General features: G+C 35.1%; 1 protein-coding gene across 1 annotated transcript in view; it reads left to right on the top strand.

Annotated features, from left to right (window-relative positions):
• LOC143246727 (RNA-binding protein 24-B-like) overlaps positions 1-2,849 on the top strand; it is a 41,199-nt gene extending 38,350 nt beyond the window's left edge. The window contains exon 4 of the mRNA XM_076493818.1: positions 2,381-2,849. Within this exon, the coding sequence (XP_076349933.1) occupies positions 2,381-2,699 (319 nt within the window). The 3' untranslated portion in view covers positions 2,700-2,849. The remainder of the gene's footprint in view (positions 1-2,380) is intronic.
• The last annotated feature ends 15,352 nt before the right edge of the window (positions 2,850-18,201 follow it).

Here is an 18,201-nt window from a genome sequence, read left to right as displayed (position 1 = left end):
GAGTAGCCCAAGAGTTGGCGGTGGGTGGTGATGACTAGCTGCCTTTCCTCTAGTCTCACACTGCTAAATTGGGGACGGCTAGCGCAGATAGCCCTCGTGAAGCTTTACGCGAAATTTAAAAAACAAGCTCACGCAGCGATGGACAAAATTCTATAGGTTATAAACAAGCGATGTTTTAAATACATTATAAGTCTGTTATGTTAAAGCTATGCCACGTTGTTTACGTAAACAGAAGGCTACAACAATTACTTTTGATGATGCACGTTAAACAGTAACTTCCGTTTGACTGGATTGTGTTTGTAAAATTAAGTTACTTACTTTACAATATATAAAACTAACAATCACCTCTATAAGCGAATATTGAGTGATTCAGGGGTTGGTCTGTTCAGTGTTATTATTTTGTGTTTATGAATGTGTCAGCTAGTGTGTTTTCTTATGATAAAACTACACTGGGCCATCTACTGAGTCCACAGAGGGGAATCGAACCCCTGATTGTAGGGTTGTAAATTCGAAGACTTACTGCTGTACCAGCGGGCGATTGAAATATTGTGCCTGTGTGTGTGTTTTCCTTTTGCAAAGCCACAATGGGATATCTGCTGAGTCCCCCGAGGGGAATCGAACCCCTAATTTTAGTGGGTGTTAACCGTATCCTGATGTTGATAAAGTGTGTTATTTGGCTCCAGTTCCCACAGATCACTACATTTACACATTTAAATATAGAAGTAATATTAATCTACATATTGGTTTTCTAAAGAAAGTTTCACACATCGGATTATTTTTCATATTAAGTGTGAAATATTTATCTAAAAAATAAGAAATACATGTTTCGAAACATAAAACACAACACGTCCTTTCAAACCATGTATGTTGTTACAGGCTCTATTTTTTAACAGTTTGATAACGTAGCTCAGTTATTTGTAGTACATTGTTAAATGTGTATTTAATTTGTGTTAGTTTAGGTCATAAACTTCCAATTTTTGTTTAAACAAAGCAGTGAAGTTCTAGATACAGGGCATATGTTAGAAAGTTAGAGACAATTGTTATTTATTTTGAAGCGAGGCCTATTTCTTTGTTATCGTTAGTTACGTCACAGAATATGAAGAAATGAAACGCTTTCCTTACATTTATTCTTTCGTTAAGGGAACTCAACTTTGTACAGAATAATCAGAAAGAACCCGCCCAACGATAGAAACCGTTACAACAATATTAGAACACTATTATATATGTGTTCTTATAGGAAAGCCACATTGGGCTATCTGCTGAGTTTATCGAGGGGAATCGAACCCCTGATTTTAGCGATGTAACCTGCAGACATACCGCAGTACTAGCGGGGGACTTGAACACTGATGAAACTTTGAAGAATGGACGGCAACTGCCTGTCGTGGAGGCACGAGTGTAGAGGAAGACGTTTCGAAAGTCTTCTGAAGACGAAAGGTGGAAGACTTTTGAAAAATCGTCCTCTGTGTCTCCACAACAGACAGTTGCCGTCCATTCTACAGAGTTTCACCACGAATACTCTGCCTAAACAATCTATTAAAGAATATTATAACACTTCTGTGGATGTTTTATTAGACAAATTAACTATTGGGTAGTTGTACAAAAATATTAAGTATCTTGAGCAAATCATATTACTGACCAAGCTTACGTCACACAAGTACAAACTGACGTTTGTGTGTGTGCCAGTACAAAACTGAAGAACGAATATGAATGTATAAGGTCTTCCAAACTAAGTTTCAGACGTCATGAACTCCGGCACAAACAACCATTGTGTTTACAGCTAATTACTTGCTATACCAAAAGACACCGTGATATTAATTACGGCGAAGTGGAGCTGTTAGAAGCTGTTTTTAAAAATCCCGTTTTCTTAAACTCGCTAGAAACACGGATAGTTGTGTTCATGTAAGATACAATAAACTTAATATTTTCAATAATACCACAGTTTGTTCAGGTAACTTAAGACGTTTGCACTTTATTCAAAGGCCCGGCATGGCCAAGCGTGTTAAGGCGTGCGTCTTCTAATCTGAGGGTCGCGGGTTCGCATTCCCCTCGCGCCAAACATGCTCGCCCTTTCGGCCGTTGGGGCGTTATAATGTTAGGGTCGATCCAACTATTCGCTGGTAAAAGAGTAACCCAAGAGTTGGCGGTGGGTGGTGATGACTAGCTACCTTCCCTCTAATCTTACACTGCTAAATTAGGGATGGCTGGAGCACATAGCCCTCGGGTAGCTTTGTGCGAAATTGGAAAACAAACAAAACAAACACTTTATTCAACTGCAAAAGTTTATTATACTGTCATTAGATTTTACTATGTACCTAGTTTTGTATAATTTGTCATTGAAAATATCCACCAATTATGTTTTATGTTTTTTTCTTTATTTCAGTTTTCCCACCCAGTACTTATTTCCTTCCCCCTTTGGTTCAGCAACAGCGGGTTTGATGGTGTCACCGCCCTCCCCGCTATCTTCGGCTGCTACAACGCCCTTTTATGATTATGCAGCAGTATACCCGGCTCACTTCACCAACGGTTTGGATGCGACGTATTCGATTCCTACCGGAACAACAGCGCCTGGGGGTAACCCTTACGTGCCTCTCACGGGTTATGCCTATCATCTCGGCCAGCCTCTTCACGGAATAACCCCTGGTGTTTATCATATCCCGTATCTTTCTGAAGCTCACACACAAGAAGCCAGGATCCAATAATATGGCCTTAAGTTGATAAGATAAAATTAACATGTTAACCATGATGTAGTTCACCACACACTGAATGATAAATAAGATAAAATTAACATGTTATCAATGATGTAGTCTACCCCACTCTGAATGATAAATAAGATAAAATTAACATGTTAACGATGATGTAGTCCACCCCACGCTGAATGATAAATAAGATAAAATTAACATGTTAACCATGATGTAGTCCACCCCACTCTGAATGATAAATAAGATAAAATTAACATGTTAACGATGATGTAGTCCACCCCACGCTGAATGATAAACAAGATAAAATTAACATGTTAACGATGATGTAGTCCACACCACGCTGAATGATAAATAAGATAAAATTAACATGTTAACGATGATGTAGTCCACCCCACGCTAAATGATAAATAAGATAAAATTAACATGTTAACGATGATGTAGTCCACCTTACACTGAATGATAAATAAGATAAAATTAACATGTTAACGATGATGTAGTCCACCCCACGCTGAATGATAAATAAGATAAAATTAACATGTTAACGATGATGTAGTCCACCCCACTCTGAATGATAAATAAGATAAAATTAACATGTTAACGATGATGTAGTCCACCCCACGCTGAATGATAAATAAGATAAAATTAATATGTTAACGATGATGTAGTCCACCTTACACTGAATGATCAATAAGATAAAATTAACATGTTAACGATGATGTAGTCCACCCCACGCTAAATGATAAATAAGATAAAATTAACATGTTAACGATGATGTAGTCCACCCCACGCTAAATGATAAATAAGATAAAATTAACATGTTAACGATGAAATAGTCCACCTTACACTGAATGATAAATAAGATAAAATTAACATGTTAACGATGATGTAGTCCACCCCACGCTGAATGATAAATAAGATAAAATTAACATGTTAACGATGATGTAGTCCACCCCACGCTGAATGATAAATAAGATAAAATTAACATGTTAACGATGATGTAGTCCACCCCACTCTGAATGATAAATAAGATAAAATTAACATGTTAACGATGATGTAGTCCACCCCACGCTGAATGATAAATAAGATAAAATTAACATGTTAACGATGATGTAGTCCACCCCACGCTGAATGATAAATAAGATAAAATTAACATGTTAACGATGATGTAGTTCACCCCACGCTGAATGATAAATAAGATAAAATTAACATGTTAACGATGATGTAGTCCACCCCACGCTGAATGATAAATAAGATAAAATTAACATGTTAACGATGATGTAGTCCACCCCACGCTGAATGATAAATAAGATAAAATTAACATGTTAACGATGATGTAGTCCACCCCACGCTGAATGATAAATAAGATAAAATTAACATGTTAACGATGATGTAGTCCACCCCACGCTGAATGATAAATAAGATAAAATTAACATGTTAACGATGATGTAGTCCACCCCACGCTGAATGATAAATAAGATAAAATTAACATGTTAACGATGATTTAGTCCACCCCACGCTGAATGATAAATAAGATAAAATTAACATGTTAACGATGATTTAGTCCACCCCACGCTGAATGATAAATAAGATAAAATTAACATGTTAACGATGATTTAGTCCACCCCACGCTGAATGATAAATAAGATAAAATTAACATGTTAACGATGATTTAGTCCACCCCACGCTGAATGATAAATAAGATAAAATTAACATGTTAACGATGATTTAGTCCACCCCACGCTGAATGATAAATAAGATAAAATTAACATGTTAACGATGATTTAGTCCACCCCACGCTGAATGATAAATAAGATAAAATTAACATGTTAACGATGATGTAGTCCACCCCACGCTGAATGATAAATAGGATAAAATTAACATGTTAACGATGATTTAGTCCACCCCACGCTGAATGATAAATAAGATAAAATTAACATGTTAACGATGATTTAGTCCACCCCACGCTGAATGATAAATAAGATAAAATTAACATATTATCAATGATGTAGTCCACCCCTCGCTGAATGATACACATTTATATTATCACCTCTCGTACGAACGTTAGTTTGTATTGTCAACCTACATTGAACGTCTTTTTGATCATTTGTGATGTAACTGTTTAACCATTCATACGTACTCGCCATTAGCGATGTGTCAGATACGTCTTCTTCCGTTAGGTGTACTTATTTTAAGGATATGACTGTAACGTTACTTAAGTGTATAAGGTAACTTATTTACTACTAGTTGACAGTATAAGTTTACATAAAACAAATTTATATTTTCTAAGTTTTTGGAAAGTCAATTAACTTTCCGGTTTTCGTTTGTTTTTATATTCTCTCAACGTGAATTTTTAATTTTAGTAATTTTTATCTCCTATAAAATTAATATAATTCTCAGAATTGAACAACACAAAGCCGTAAGAGTGGTTGATGTTCTTTGTCGCCATCTGTTGATTGTTTATGGAACTTTACTACACCTTGTTATGCCTAGAATAACAATTAAATCTTGAACTAGAAATTAGGTGGCTTTTGTACACTTTTCAGATGCTTGAGTTATATTCGTAATGCTTACATTTTCCACGATTGATTCAATTTTTAAGCTAGGTACAGTTTAGTTATTATACAATGGGTAAGCCTGTTCGATTTGTGTAATCCAGGGTGTTTTTGAACGAAACCTAGAAAGTAAATCGACAACAATGCTTGTCTATAATAGCTGGTGCATTTCATGGTGAATACCTGTAAATATTTTTGTTGTTTTATTTGTAATTATAATCATCATGCAGTGTGATATGTACAGAATTCAGTTGCTTAATTATAAGTCACTAAATAGAAATAGGAAACTGTTTAGAGTTGGACACTTAGTAACAATCGTTACATTTTCCTAGGATTGACATGGTGGCCCAAGTAACACTTCATATTTCGTTACGGTTGTTTAGGTTTGGCATGAAGACCTAAGCAACAGTCCAGTTCTCGTTACAGTTGTGTAGGTTTGGCATGAAGACCTAAGCAACAGTCTAGTTCTCGTTACAGTTGTTTAGGTTTAGCATGAAGGCCTCAGTAACAGTCCAGTTTTCGTTACAAATGTTTAGGTTTCACATGGCAGTCGTAGTAACAGTCTAGATTTCGTTATTTACAGTTTTGACCTGGCGCCCTCAGTAGCAGGCCAGATTTCGTTATAGTTTTGAGTCAGTGGTAAGTTTACGGACTTACAACACTAAATTTGGCATTCGTTTCGCCATGATGGTGTTGTGTGTGTGTGTGTGTGTTTTCTTATAGCAAAGCCACATCGGGCTATCTGCTGGGTCCACTGAGGGGAATCACCGTGATGGACATAGCTAATTGAACTGTGTAGCTTTGAGCTGAGAAAACAATCAAATAAGTAAAATAACGTTATTTTATAATAACAAAATTCAGTAATTAGTTTGTTACTCCTTTCCTGAAACCTTGATTTTGTTGAGAATGTAAATAATCAATTGTTAAAAAGAACAACAATTACCCCAGAAAACATAATTTTTATTTGAGCCAATGTTTCGCCATTACAGATTCATTGGAACAAACGAGATTTGCTAACTGGTTCTAGACTTACATAAAGTATTTTCAGATGAACATATAACAGTGGAAAGTCGACTTAATTACAAACTTATATTTTTTGTTGTAATATGTCGTGTTTTATTCGTTCTTTAACAATGTATACATCTTTTCAGTCTGTATTACAAACTTGAAATTCTCAAAACTAATTAATTCCTAGATCGCATTAACACATGACAGAAAGTGCCTACAAGTTACATCCTAAAACTGTGCCTTAGATTTTCAGTTATGCTCTCCACGTACAAACTGGTGTTTTATCACGAGCAGACTTAACATGTTTTAGGTTTTCACTACATGTTGACTGTCGCGCTACGATTATATTGTACCACAAAAGTACCTGATAGTTGTCTCGTGATCAGTGTTTTTCATACGTATATTTGTTCTTTTACCTTCAACTTTGTAAAGAGACTTTCCTTCTTAATGTTAACTCATTTCCGAATGATAAATGTATTCCAGGTTTTGCTAAACGTTATTTCACACTGAACAAAGTAGAGTACATATTTTTTGTACATAATTTTTTAAAAAATTCCTAACTTTCTCTTTGGATATATAAAAACATACGTTTGTTATCTACACAGATATTTTTGCCTCTTAAATATATATTTTAATAGTTGGTCATAAACACAAGAACGATATTAATGCGATCGGCACTTAAAATTACAAAGTTATAGTACAAAGACTGGACGTATGGTGGCGCTTTCCGTGTTATAGTATGTGAGAATTCATCGTTACATGATTTTGTTGGGATGACTGTAGGAACGTATGGAGAAAAACCAAGTAAATGTTGGATTAAAAAAAGTGTTAATAGCTTACAAAAAGTTAAATCGTTTTTATTAGTTATTCTGAAACTATTTAGAACTTAACTCGGAAAAATAATATTCAAATAATGTGCCGTAAACACACCATGTCAGTAGCATATTTCTGGTCATGTGGGTGTGCTAAAAAATTTGGCTCATTGCCAGGTAAAAGCCAATAAAAAATAATTTTAAAGAATGTTATATGTCTAATGTCGATAAAAAAAATCACAGCTGACGTGTCAGTTCCGTATTTGAGGAACCAACAGACAATGTAACTTGTAATACGTCACTGTGACTCGTGTAAAAACATTCATAATAAAATTCGATATTTAATGGACTTTTAATCGACATCCTGACGTTGTATTCCTACTCTAGTGACACGTTCTCAAACTGGCATCTTGTTCTGCCGTTAGACTTACGTTAGATCAAATATTCTGGATAGACAAGGAGATGGAACATGTAAAAGAACAGATACAGCACGATGCAAGCTGGACACAAAATGTCAACCAGTATCTATCCACACCTGTTAATCTATTTCAGTTTATACACGCACGTGAATGTTTACCACCGTAAGAATATCATTATGCGTAAAAGATGTGCCCCCCAACCCGATGGCTCAGCGGTAAGCTCAAGAGATAAACTTTCATTTTGAAGGTTCGATCCTTGCTGTGGGCACTGTAAAGATAGCCCATTGTGTAGGTTTTTAGTTTAACAAAGAAATACTATTTAAGTTAAAAGTTGACCATGCTAGTTGTTCTATAAATTTAAAATGTGTTTTCTGTATTATCTCTCTATATATTATATCGTACGTATGAAGATAAATGTCTTCATGTTGATGAAATGCACAATTTCTCGAACGTTTTGGTTTTGAAACTTTAATTATTAAAAAAATTCCAAATTTCACAATCTTGTTATAAAGAAGGAGAACATTTAGAGATTTATTTATCATGTTATTATATATTTGTAAACATTGTCAGTGTTAAAAACAAACACGAAACTGCGTTCCTGTAATAATATGTATAATTGTGACAGGTTTAAGTACAACTAACATATTCACCACTTTTAACGAACACCAACTCAGGCTTCCCCCTGACAACGAGTACTTTTATGTTCACTACGCCGAGAGTAGCGATAATATATTCTCTAACTACGATACAGGAGGCTGATAGATACTATTTCAAACAGAATCCTCATCTGTACAAAGCTATTTCCTGTGTAAGTTGTAGAATTTGGAATCATTGTTCAGTTTCGATAATTTGAGTGTCACTACTGATGTCTTAAGAAATACAGTTTCGATAATTTGACTGTCACTACTGATGTCTTAAGAAATACGTATTTACTTTCATTTTCCGATAACATTTTTGATCGTGTTATCTGTTAAATCGAACGTGGATTTGCAAGAATTGTTAAACTGATAAGAAATTTAACAGAAGTCAGTGGAATATTTCACTCTAGAAATACGATATTTATCACTATGAATCCCTTAAGAGTAATTTAATAAAAAAAAATAGAGTTTAGAAAATTAATTTACATTTCAGGCTTAGCTAAGACGTCTGCAACTCAGTTTTCCATGCATGGCTTTGTGATTTTGTAAAGTTACTGATTTGAGTTGACTAACAGATAATGTGTAGTGATGATGTATTTTGTACTTAAATATGACAATACGTGCAGAAGTCTCAGTTTCAAATGTTTATCTGCTGCTCCTTTAGATTATGAAGGAAATTGGCAGAGGTTTGTTTGTTTGTGTGTTTTTGAATTTCGCGCAAAGCTACTCGAGGGCTATCTGCGCTAGCCGTCCCTAATTTCGCAGTGTAAGGTTAGAGGGAAGTCATCACCACCCACCGCCAACTCTCGGGCTATTCTTTTACCAACGAATAGTGGGATTGACCGTAACATTATAACGCCCCCACGGCTGGGAGGGCGAGCATGTTTGGCGCGACCGGGATTCGAACCCGCGATCCTCGGATTACGAGTCGAACACCTTAACACGCTTGGCCATGCCGGGCCATTGGCAGAGGGAAATAAGACATTTGTGATTGGGCTAAATTGTCAAAATAGTAGAATCCAAATGAAAATTCGTTGCTAAGTGTAAGCACTTTGCGACTGCCTGATCAACAATAGTATATGTTATTAATGTGGTTTTAAAGTTCTTTATAACCACCAATAAAATAACCGAAAATAACTTAGGTTTTTAAATAATGTTAATAACAAAAAACACATAAACATCATGTACAGATGTACTGTTATAAGAGGCCTAACTGTATTTCTTTTGTTTGCCTGTCCAAGCTGTGTTGATGACCCTCGAAAAGATAAAAATGTAGCTCACAGCAATGGGTGCGACCAATCAAAAGAAAGCATTAGGTCACTCCGTCACAGATTCTATCTTCGATTTTACGTGTAACATATATATATATATGTGTGTGTGTAATGTTATATGTTCATTTTATGAAAATGTTGTCTATGGTTTAATATAAATCTTTTCCTTTAAAAAAAAAACACATAAAAATCTGACGTTCTATAGATTTAAAAACTCAAATAATAAATAATGAATTAGTTCTCTCAAATGACCTTCTTGTTAAATCAGACGAGAAACTTAAGAACTGGTAATTTTTTTAAAGTTTATTTTCGTGTTTCTCACTAATCCAGTTCCGACGAATGCTAAAAACTTTATTGTTATTAGCTTAAAAGCCATAACTTAATGTTTTCACTTATTTATGTGGGAGATGTTATCTGTATTTTGTCATAAACTAATGACTAATAGCTACAAACATTTGTTATACGGTTCTATGAAGAACAATGTTAGTAATGAAAGCGTACAAACTTTGTGGAGAAATATTAGTTTTTGGTATAATGTATAGATGGCACCTCAGTCGATATTGAATGTAATAAAAAATAAACCAGAAAGTTGTAGCGTTTATTATTTATACAGGTTTATTCTAAAAACATAAAACTTTAGGTGCAAACAAGCAACTCGTGCCTTGAACCTTTCTGTCCAAATCTACAATTTCAATTACTGTTTCATTTTTTTCTCTTTAATGGTAATCTTAACTACCACTAATTTTCACTGCAGTTCTCATAAAAGGCTTTTCACGTAGCGTGTCCGACATATTATAACACTGTACGAAATAACCACGTTAAAAAAGGTAAGGCTAAGTAAATGACATTCAAACTAATTAAACAGCGACACCTATCCACCAAACGTGAAATACATAGCAATAAAGATAATTCTAAAGTATCCACCCTAAAACGTTCAGTCTGTCTACACATTGACAAAAAGAAAACTTTATTACAATTTTTAAAAGAACGAACAGAATTTTAAAACAATAAATAAGCTTCATTGAAAGCAGGGTATGAACCTACAACTACATGTTTACTTGGAGTTTTATGTCACCAGACACAAGGAATAAAAGTCATTAACTTGAACATTACAATCTCTCTACAAGAGTGGATAATATGGGAAACAGCGGGAGTATATAAGATTCAATGTTATCATGATCACTTTACCACAGTGCAGCTAAACTTGTGTTTAATTATCCACTTAAATCTAAAAATGTGTTACTTACTACTTAAAGACCACAGTCTAATAACGTTGGTAGTTACTACCTAGATATTATATAATACTGGTAGATAGTCACGACACTACCTATACCGTGTTGATGGTTACTACCTAGATATTATATAATACTGCTGTTAGTCACGACACTAGCTTTACCATGTTGATGGTTACTACCTAGATATTATATAATACTGGTGTTAGTCACGACACTACCTATACCATGTTGATGGTTACTACCTAGATATTATATAATAACGGTGTTAGTCACGACACTACCTATACCATGTTGATGGTTACTACCTAGATATTATATAATACTGGTGTTAGTCACGACACTGCCTATACCATGTTGATGGTTACTACCTAGATATTATATAATACTGGTGTTAGTCACGACACTACCTATACCGTGTTGATGGTTACTACCTAGATATTATATAATACTGCTGTTAGTCACGACACTAGCTTTACCATGTTGATGGTTACTACCTAGATATTATATAATACTGGTGTTAGTCACGACACTACCTATACCATGTTGATGGTTACTACCTAGATATTATATAATAACGGTGTTAGTCACGACACTACCTATACCATGTTGATGGTTACTACCTAGATATTATATAATACTGGTGTTAGTCACGACACTGCCTATACCATGTTGATGGTTACTACCTAGATATTATATAATACTGGTGTTAGTCACGACACTAGCTATACCGTGTTAATGGTTACTACCTAGATATTATATAATACTGGTGTTAATCACGACACTACCTATACCGTGTTGATGGTTACTACCTAGATATTATATAATACTGGTGTTAGTCACGACACTACCTATACCATGTTGATGGTTACTACCTAGATATTATATAATACTGGTGTTAGTCACGACACTACCTATACCGTGTTGATGGTTACTACCTAGATATTATATAATAACGGTGTTAGTCACGACACTACCTATACCATGTTGATGGTTACTACCTAGATATTATATAATAACGGTGTTAGTCACGACACTACCTATACCGTGTTGATGGTTACTACCTAGATATTATATAATACTGGTGTTAGTCACGACACTACCTATACCGTGTTGATGGTTACTACCTAGATATTATATAATACTGGTGTTAGTCACGACACTACCTATACCGTGTTGATGGTTACTACCTAGATATTATATAATACTGGTGTTAATCACTACACTACCTATACCGTGTTGATGGTTACTACCTAGATATTATATAATACTAGTGTTAGTCACGACACTAGCTATACCGTGTTGATGGTTACTACCTAGATATTATATAATACTGGTGTTAGTCACGACACTACCTATACCGTGTTGATGGTTACTACCTAGATATTATATAATAACGGTGTTAGTCACGACACTACCTATACCATGTTGATGGTTACTACCTAGATATTATATAATAACGGTGTTAGTCACGACACTACCTATACCGTGTTGATGGTTACTACCTAGATATTATATAATACTGGTGTTAGTCACGACACTACCTATACCGTGTTGATGGTTATTAAACATATATTGTTAATGGTGTTGTTTATGACACTGGGTACACTCATTGGTGGTTACTGCTTAGGGAGTAATAGCAGTGTTAGTAACAGCATGCAACATACTCAAGACGTATGTTATCTAAACAAAGTGACACAAGTCAGGTTCACAAACTGCGTCTAGAATGTGTCTGTTCAGTCTTTGCCTACACATGAATGACCTAGAGAGTGAAATTTGTATTCATGTTACTTCAACAAAGCAATACTCTGACACGTTTGTAGTACTTGTTGATCTTTATAAGAGGAAACCCGTCGTTCTCGCACACTAGATGACTGATGGATAGTTTGCAGAAAGGATGGAGTGCATTGGACGTGTCAGACGATAATGACTCTTTCAATGGATATTGTGAAGGCCGTTATCAACCTTTGTGTAATTCTTCATTTTATCCACATTGATGAATTTATACTTTGGTTTATACTCTCAACAAACACGTCATTTCATGTGGCGCCATTTCTTTTATAAAAATTCATCAGCTATTTACATATTAATGATGCTGTATCCACATTCATATCCTAGCGACCAAAAACACCAGACAAAGTAGGACTGTTTCGGGATATATTGACTTACTTTTCTCTCATGTTTATATTTGTATTTATTTATTAATCTACTGTCGTGCATTATTCAGTTTCAAGGCTTAAGTATATATTCGTCTACATTATAAACTCATGATAAGAAAACATTTTTGGACTCGTCTTGTCGCTTTTAACTAGCAGTGCATATACGTAAGTTATTATAGGTCACCAGTATAACGAAATAAAAGCATTATACCTTGATATTAGGGTAAACTTTCTGACATATTAAGAGTTTTCTCTGCCCATACCAGCCGTTTTTACATATGTTCTGTTATACTTTGCATATATTAGTTTTAACTCCTCTTTTTAATTGCTGACAGATAGTAACACCTGATAAGGTTGATTTAAATGTATAACTTTTAAAAAATAAAATGGTTGTTAGTCTTAACGTACACAATTGGTTATCTGTGCTACTCATAAACATACGACTTTTAGCCTTATAAGCAAACTGACTTACATCTGATCCACAAGAGAACAAGTAAACAACTGATAGATAGAGTGATTTGATACCTTAAGGCGACACCAAACATGCTCGTCCCTTCAGCCGTGGAGGTATTATAATGTTACGGTCAATCCCGCTATTCGTTGGTTAAAGAGTAGCCCAAGAGTTGGCGGTGGGTGGTGATGACTAGCTACCTTCCCTCTAGTCTTACACTGCTAAATTAGAGACGGCTAGCGCAGATAGCCCTCGTGTAGCTTAGCGGAAAATTCCAAAAGCAAAACACTTTAAGGTAAAAGAAAACCTAACTCTGGGGTAGAGTGATGGGAGGTTGGATATACATGTAGTACAATGATTTCAAACCAGGGGTGCGAGATAGCGTTCCAGGGTGTGCGAGATAACATTTCAGTTTTGTTTATATTAAGAGTGCTGTCCTATATATTAAAAAATTACGTTCGACTTTTATTTCTTATTTTTCTTGTTACAGACGTAGCTTTTTGTTACGATAAAATATCGTTTCTACCGTCACCGGCGCAGACCGAAATCTTAATGTACAACTGTAAACAAACAACACACGAAACGTAAACGTGACCTAAATACTCGGCACAACTAATTAGGTTACGTTCGTGAACGCCGTCTTAAAGTATCTATTATTTATTTATGTTATGTATTCACATGATCGTGACTCGAGAAACTTCTAGAGGTATCCAGAATTAATCGATGACGTCATGTGACGTATGTTCGAGAATGTTCTAGAAAGTTTCGCAGAGTATATAAACCAATGCATGATGCTATGGTAGTCAGTGCATTGTTGATTCTGTGTTCGTGCAAAAAAACTTCATTATGTCAAAGAAAAGGAAATAGAATGATGATTATGTGAAGTTTGGTTTCACTTGCATCGGAACAACTGAGGATCTGCAAAAACCCCAGTGCATGCTTTGTGACGCTGTCCTTTTAAATACAAATTTGAAGCCATTTAAGCTGCAGGAACACTTCAGCAACAGGCATGGTGGAGCAGCTGTGGAGCAGGCCATGATGTTGAATCGTTGAAAGGAAGAAGGGCCAGCTTTAACTCTCGAGCAACTCTTCCAAAATTAGGTTTTATATCTGCTGACAAACCATTGCTGATGGCTTCATACCACGTGGCGTATAAAGTAGCCAAAACAAAGAAGCCCCATACAGTTGCAGAAGAGGTGATAAAACCGTGTGCATTAGAAATGACAACAATTGTTCTGGGAAAAGAAGCCTCAAACAAACTTAAATTAGTGCCGTTATCAAATAATGTTATTCAAAACCGAATTGGTGATTTGAGTTCGGACATTTTGGACCAAGTTATCGCAGGTATCAGGGCTAGTCCCTTGAAAATCTCTCTCCAGTTGGACGAAACAACTGATGTTGCAAATTGCAATCAACTCATTGCACTAGTGAGGTATGTCATGATGGTGCCATGATGGAAGATTTCCTGTCCTGTGAAGATCTGAAAACAAAGATGTCTTCCAGTGTGTGAAGGACTTCTTTGTGAAATATCACTTAGATATCCAAATTATTGGTTCTATGTGTACCGACGTTGCCCCTGCTATGCTAGGAAATAAATCAGGATTTCTTGCACTGATGAAACAAGAGATTCCGCACTTGCAAGGTACTCACTGTTTTCTTCATCGACATGCTTTGGCATGAAAAACACTGCCTCCAAAGTTGAAAAAGGTCATTGACACTTCTGTGAAGATCATCAACTGGATTAGGGATCGTGCTCTGAACCACCGCCTCTTCAAGTCGCTTTGTGAAGATTTAGGAAGTGAGCATTCAGTTTTGCTTTTCCACACAGAAGTCCGCTGGCTGTCACGTGGGAGAGCTTTAACGCGCTTCTTTGAACTGCGAGAAGAAGTCAAAACTTTTCAGAAGGGACGTGACTATGATCTGCCCGGAAAAATAGAATCACAAGAATTCAACCAAATGCTAGCCTATTTGAGTGATATTTTCACTCGTATGAATGACCTGAGTGTATCTTTTCAAGGGAAAAACATAAACATATTAAAATGCTGCAAAAAGTTAAATGCTTTCAAAGAAAAGTTACATCTTTGGTATCGACGAGTTAAAAGAGGGAATCTTTCAAATTTTCCATCACATAAAGAAATGGTAGGTGAGGATGAGTCCATGTGTGTGTGAAGAAATTGTGGATCATTTGGAAATACTATCAAAGTCATTTGATGGATATTTTGGAGGAGAAGTGGAAACTTCTGAAGAATGGATTATGAATCCATATTCCTTCAATTTGGATAATATGTCGGATGATGAAGAACTGAAGGAAGATCTTATTGAACTGTACACAAATCGAGTTCTTGAAATGCAGTTTGAAAGCAAAGCTTCGGAACAATATTGGTGTTCGGCAATGGACACGTTTCCAAGACTTTGTGAAAAAGCACTAAATGTGCTCATCCCATTCCCGACGACATACTTATGTGAGTTTGGATTTAGTGCTCTTTTGTAAATCAAGACAAAATCTAGAAATCACTTGGGTGCACAGGTAGACTTGCAGATAGCTGTCAGCAACAAAGTGCCACGCTTTGAAAAACTCGTAAGAAATAAACAGGAACAAAAGAGTCATTAAATTTAAGTTGGCTTATGAACATTTGAACATTTCAAATTCAAAGAAATTTCATTTCATGTATGGATGAAAATTTATTTTTTGTAGGCCATGTAGGGTTTACGCAACTTTTAGTTTGTTGTAATATTTTTTCTTTTCCAAATGTTTCGTTTTTGTTTATATATCATTAAAAACTAATTATGAAAATTTGTTTTGGCCACCTTCACCTTTATTCTTAAATAAATAATTACTGTGAGGGGTGCGTGGCATAAAAAAGGTTGGGAACCTTTTGATGTAGTGTGAATAAACGATGTTGAACAGGTCACCAACGAGGCATTGAAGTTAGTCGCTGTATTTAATGTTCTTTAATAAACACAATTGAAATTTGAGGAAAAGGTTTAGTCTGCGTTCGCTTCTTTGACCTGAAATTAGAGGACTGTATTAGCAGAAAGTGGTGCTAATCACGTGATTTGTAGAACCGGCATCTCTGATTATCTCTCACAATTTTTTATTTTTTAAATAAAAATATTTATCTTTACAAGAGTGTAGCAGTCTTAACATTTTTACAACTTTAAACCTAATTCAGAATACCCTGTAATAAACTGTAAATATATATTTCGGACTTTAAACATTTATTAATGTAATTCAGATTTCAAGAATGACTCGCGTGAAGCAGGCTTGAAATCCTATAGATTTAAGTTTTTTTCTTATGTAGTCTCTTCAACCAATTAAAACGTGATTCTCTTCACTGTATCTTACGAAAGCTTAAATGGAGGTACTTGATTTAGCATTCTACGCCTGTGAATATGTAATAAAAACACGTCAAAGAATATATATAAATATAAAGAAAACAAAGACTTAAAATAATTACCGGACATAATTTCACAGAACACCAATCGTTAGCCTGAAAATACACGAGTCACAGCTTATATTGCGTTACTCAGACGTCCACCACTGCAGCGACGTTATTCATTTTTTTACCGGAGAAAGGGAGCAATTCGTAATTAACAATTATAATGATTATTAAAACAATTGCATCGTATTTCTACTAACTGTATACAAATTCTAACCATACAGAACTTTCAGTAATATTTCGATTTTGCTACGATACACTGCTGTTTTAGGTTTCGTTTTTTTCAAACAGAAAAAAATAATTCTTTATCATATTACTTAAACTTTACATCAAATTGAAGTCACTTCAACCTGTAGTACAAGAAAGTCAAAATCCTCAAACGGACAACAGTTATACCCAGAGTGTATATGTATCCTATTAAGTCCTTGACATTGAAGATGAAATTTCAAGAAGTTAAAAGTTCTTGAAAGGGGTCTTTTTTATTTTCTTAAGTACTTGAAATTATTATGGTAACAAAATACGATATATCTAATTTTAATAATATTAAATAATTTAATAATTTTAAATAATAATGTTGCTGAGCGAGCACAATAAACAAAGCCATGTTTTTCTTTATAGTCTACATTTATATGTTGAACAGATAAATAGGAATTTAAAATATATTTAGACAAATTCTGTTGGTTTTAATATAGAGTTTAGCTTCCGAAATGTGTTTAAAATATTCTTAGAGTGCTTAAAAATTCCTTGAAATTGATCTGAGCCGTTCAGATAAATCACTTCAACGGATTGAACTGCAAAGGGCGCGTTTCTCTCTTGAGTTAAAAAAAGGGCTTACAAGACCGTGCCCAGCTTTATCACATTAAATTTACATACAATACTTTGTTTCTTTTAGAATTATAGCGTGCAGCTACACAAAGGGCTATCTGCACATAGTCGCTCTTAACTTTGTATTGATAGACTAGAGAAAGAACAACTACATTCTAGCACCCACCGCCAACTCTTGTCTGATCGAAAAGTGGGACTTAACCGTCACTCTTATAACGCATTCACAGCGTGTGAAGCGAATTTTTGTGGCAGGGACGCGAACTTTTAATCTTCGGATTTTTTGTTTGCGTACTCCAGCCTCAGGGCCACACTCGGCCCTCATGCAATACTAAAACAGGCACATGAAAGCAGTAAAACCACATGTATGACACACGAACATATACAGATATTTGTAGATGTTTTGACGAAATAAAATAATAATTCCGAATGGAAAGAAATGGCAAAAGTATAGTAATCCCTACTATACTTCTAACATCCCGTTAGAATGTTTCAGTAGAATATACAGGTGAACATGTGTTTAAATTTTTATGCAAAAAACATCATACATCTGACTCTCCTATAGCACATATTTTACTATATTAACGAAACCCTTTAAACTGTTTTGAGTTATAGATAGGAGTTGTTTGTTTGTTTGTTTTTAAATTTCGCGCGGAGCTACACGGGGACTATCTGCGCTAGCCATCCCTAATTTAGCA

The sequence above is a fragment of the Tachypleus tridentatus genome, chromosome 3 (genome assembly GCF_004210375.1).
Source record: "Tachypleus tridentatus isolate NWPU-2018 chromosome 3, ASM421037v1, whole genome shotgun sequence".
NCBI classification, from domain to species: Eukaryota; Metazoa; Arthropoda; class Merostomata; order Xiphosura; family Limulidae; genus Tachypleus; species Tachypleus tridentatus.
The sequence above is the reverse complement of the archived record's forward strand: the minus strand, read 5'-3'. Positions and strand labels throughout refer to the sequence as shown.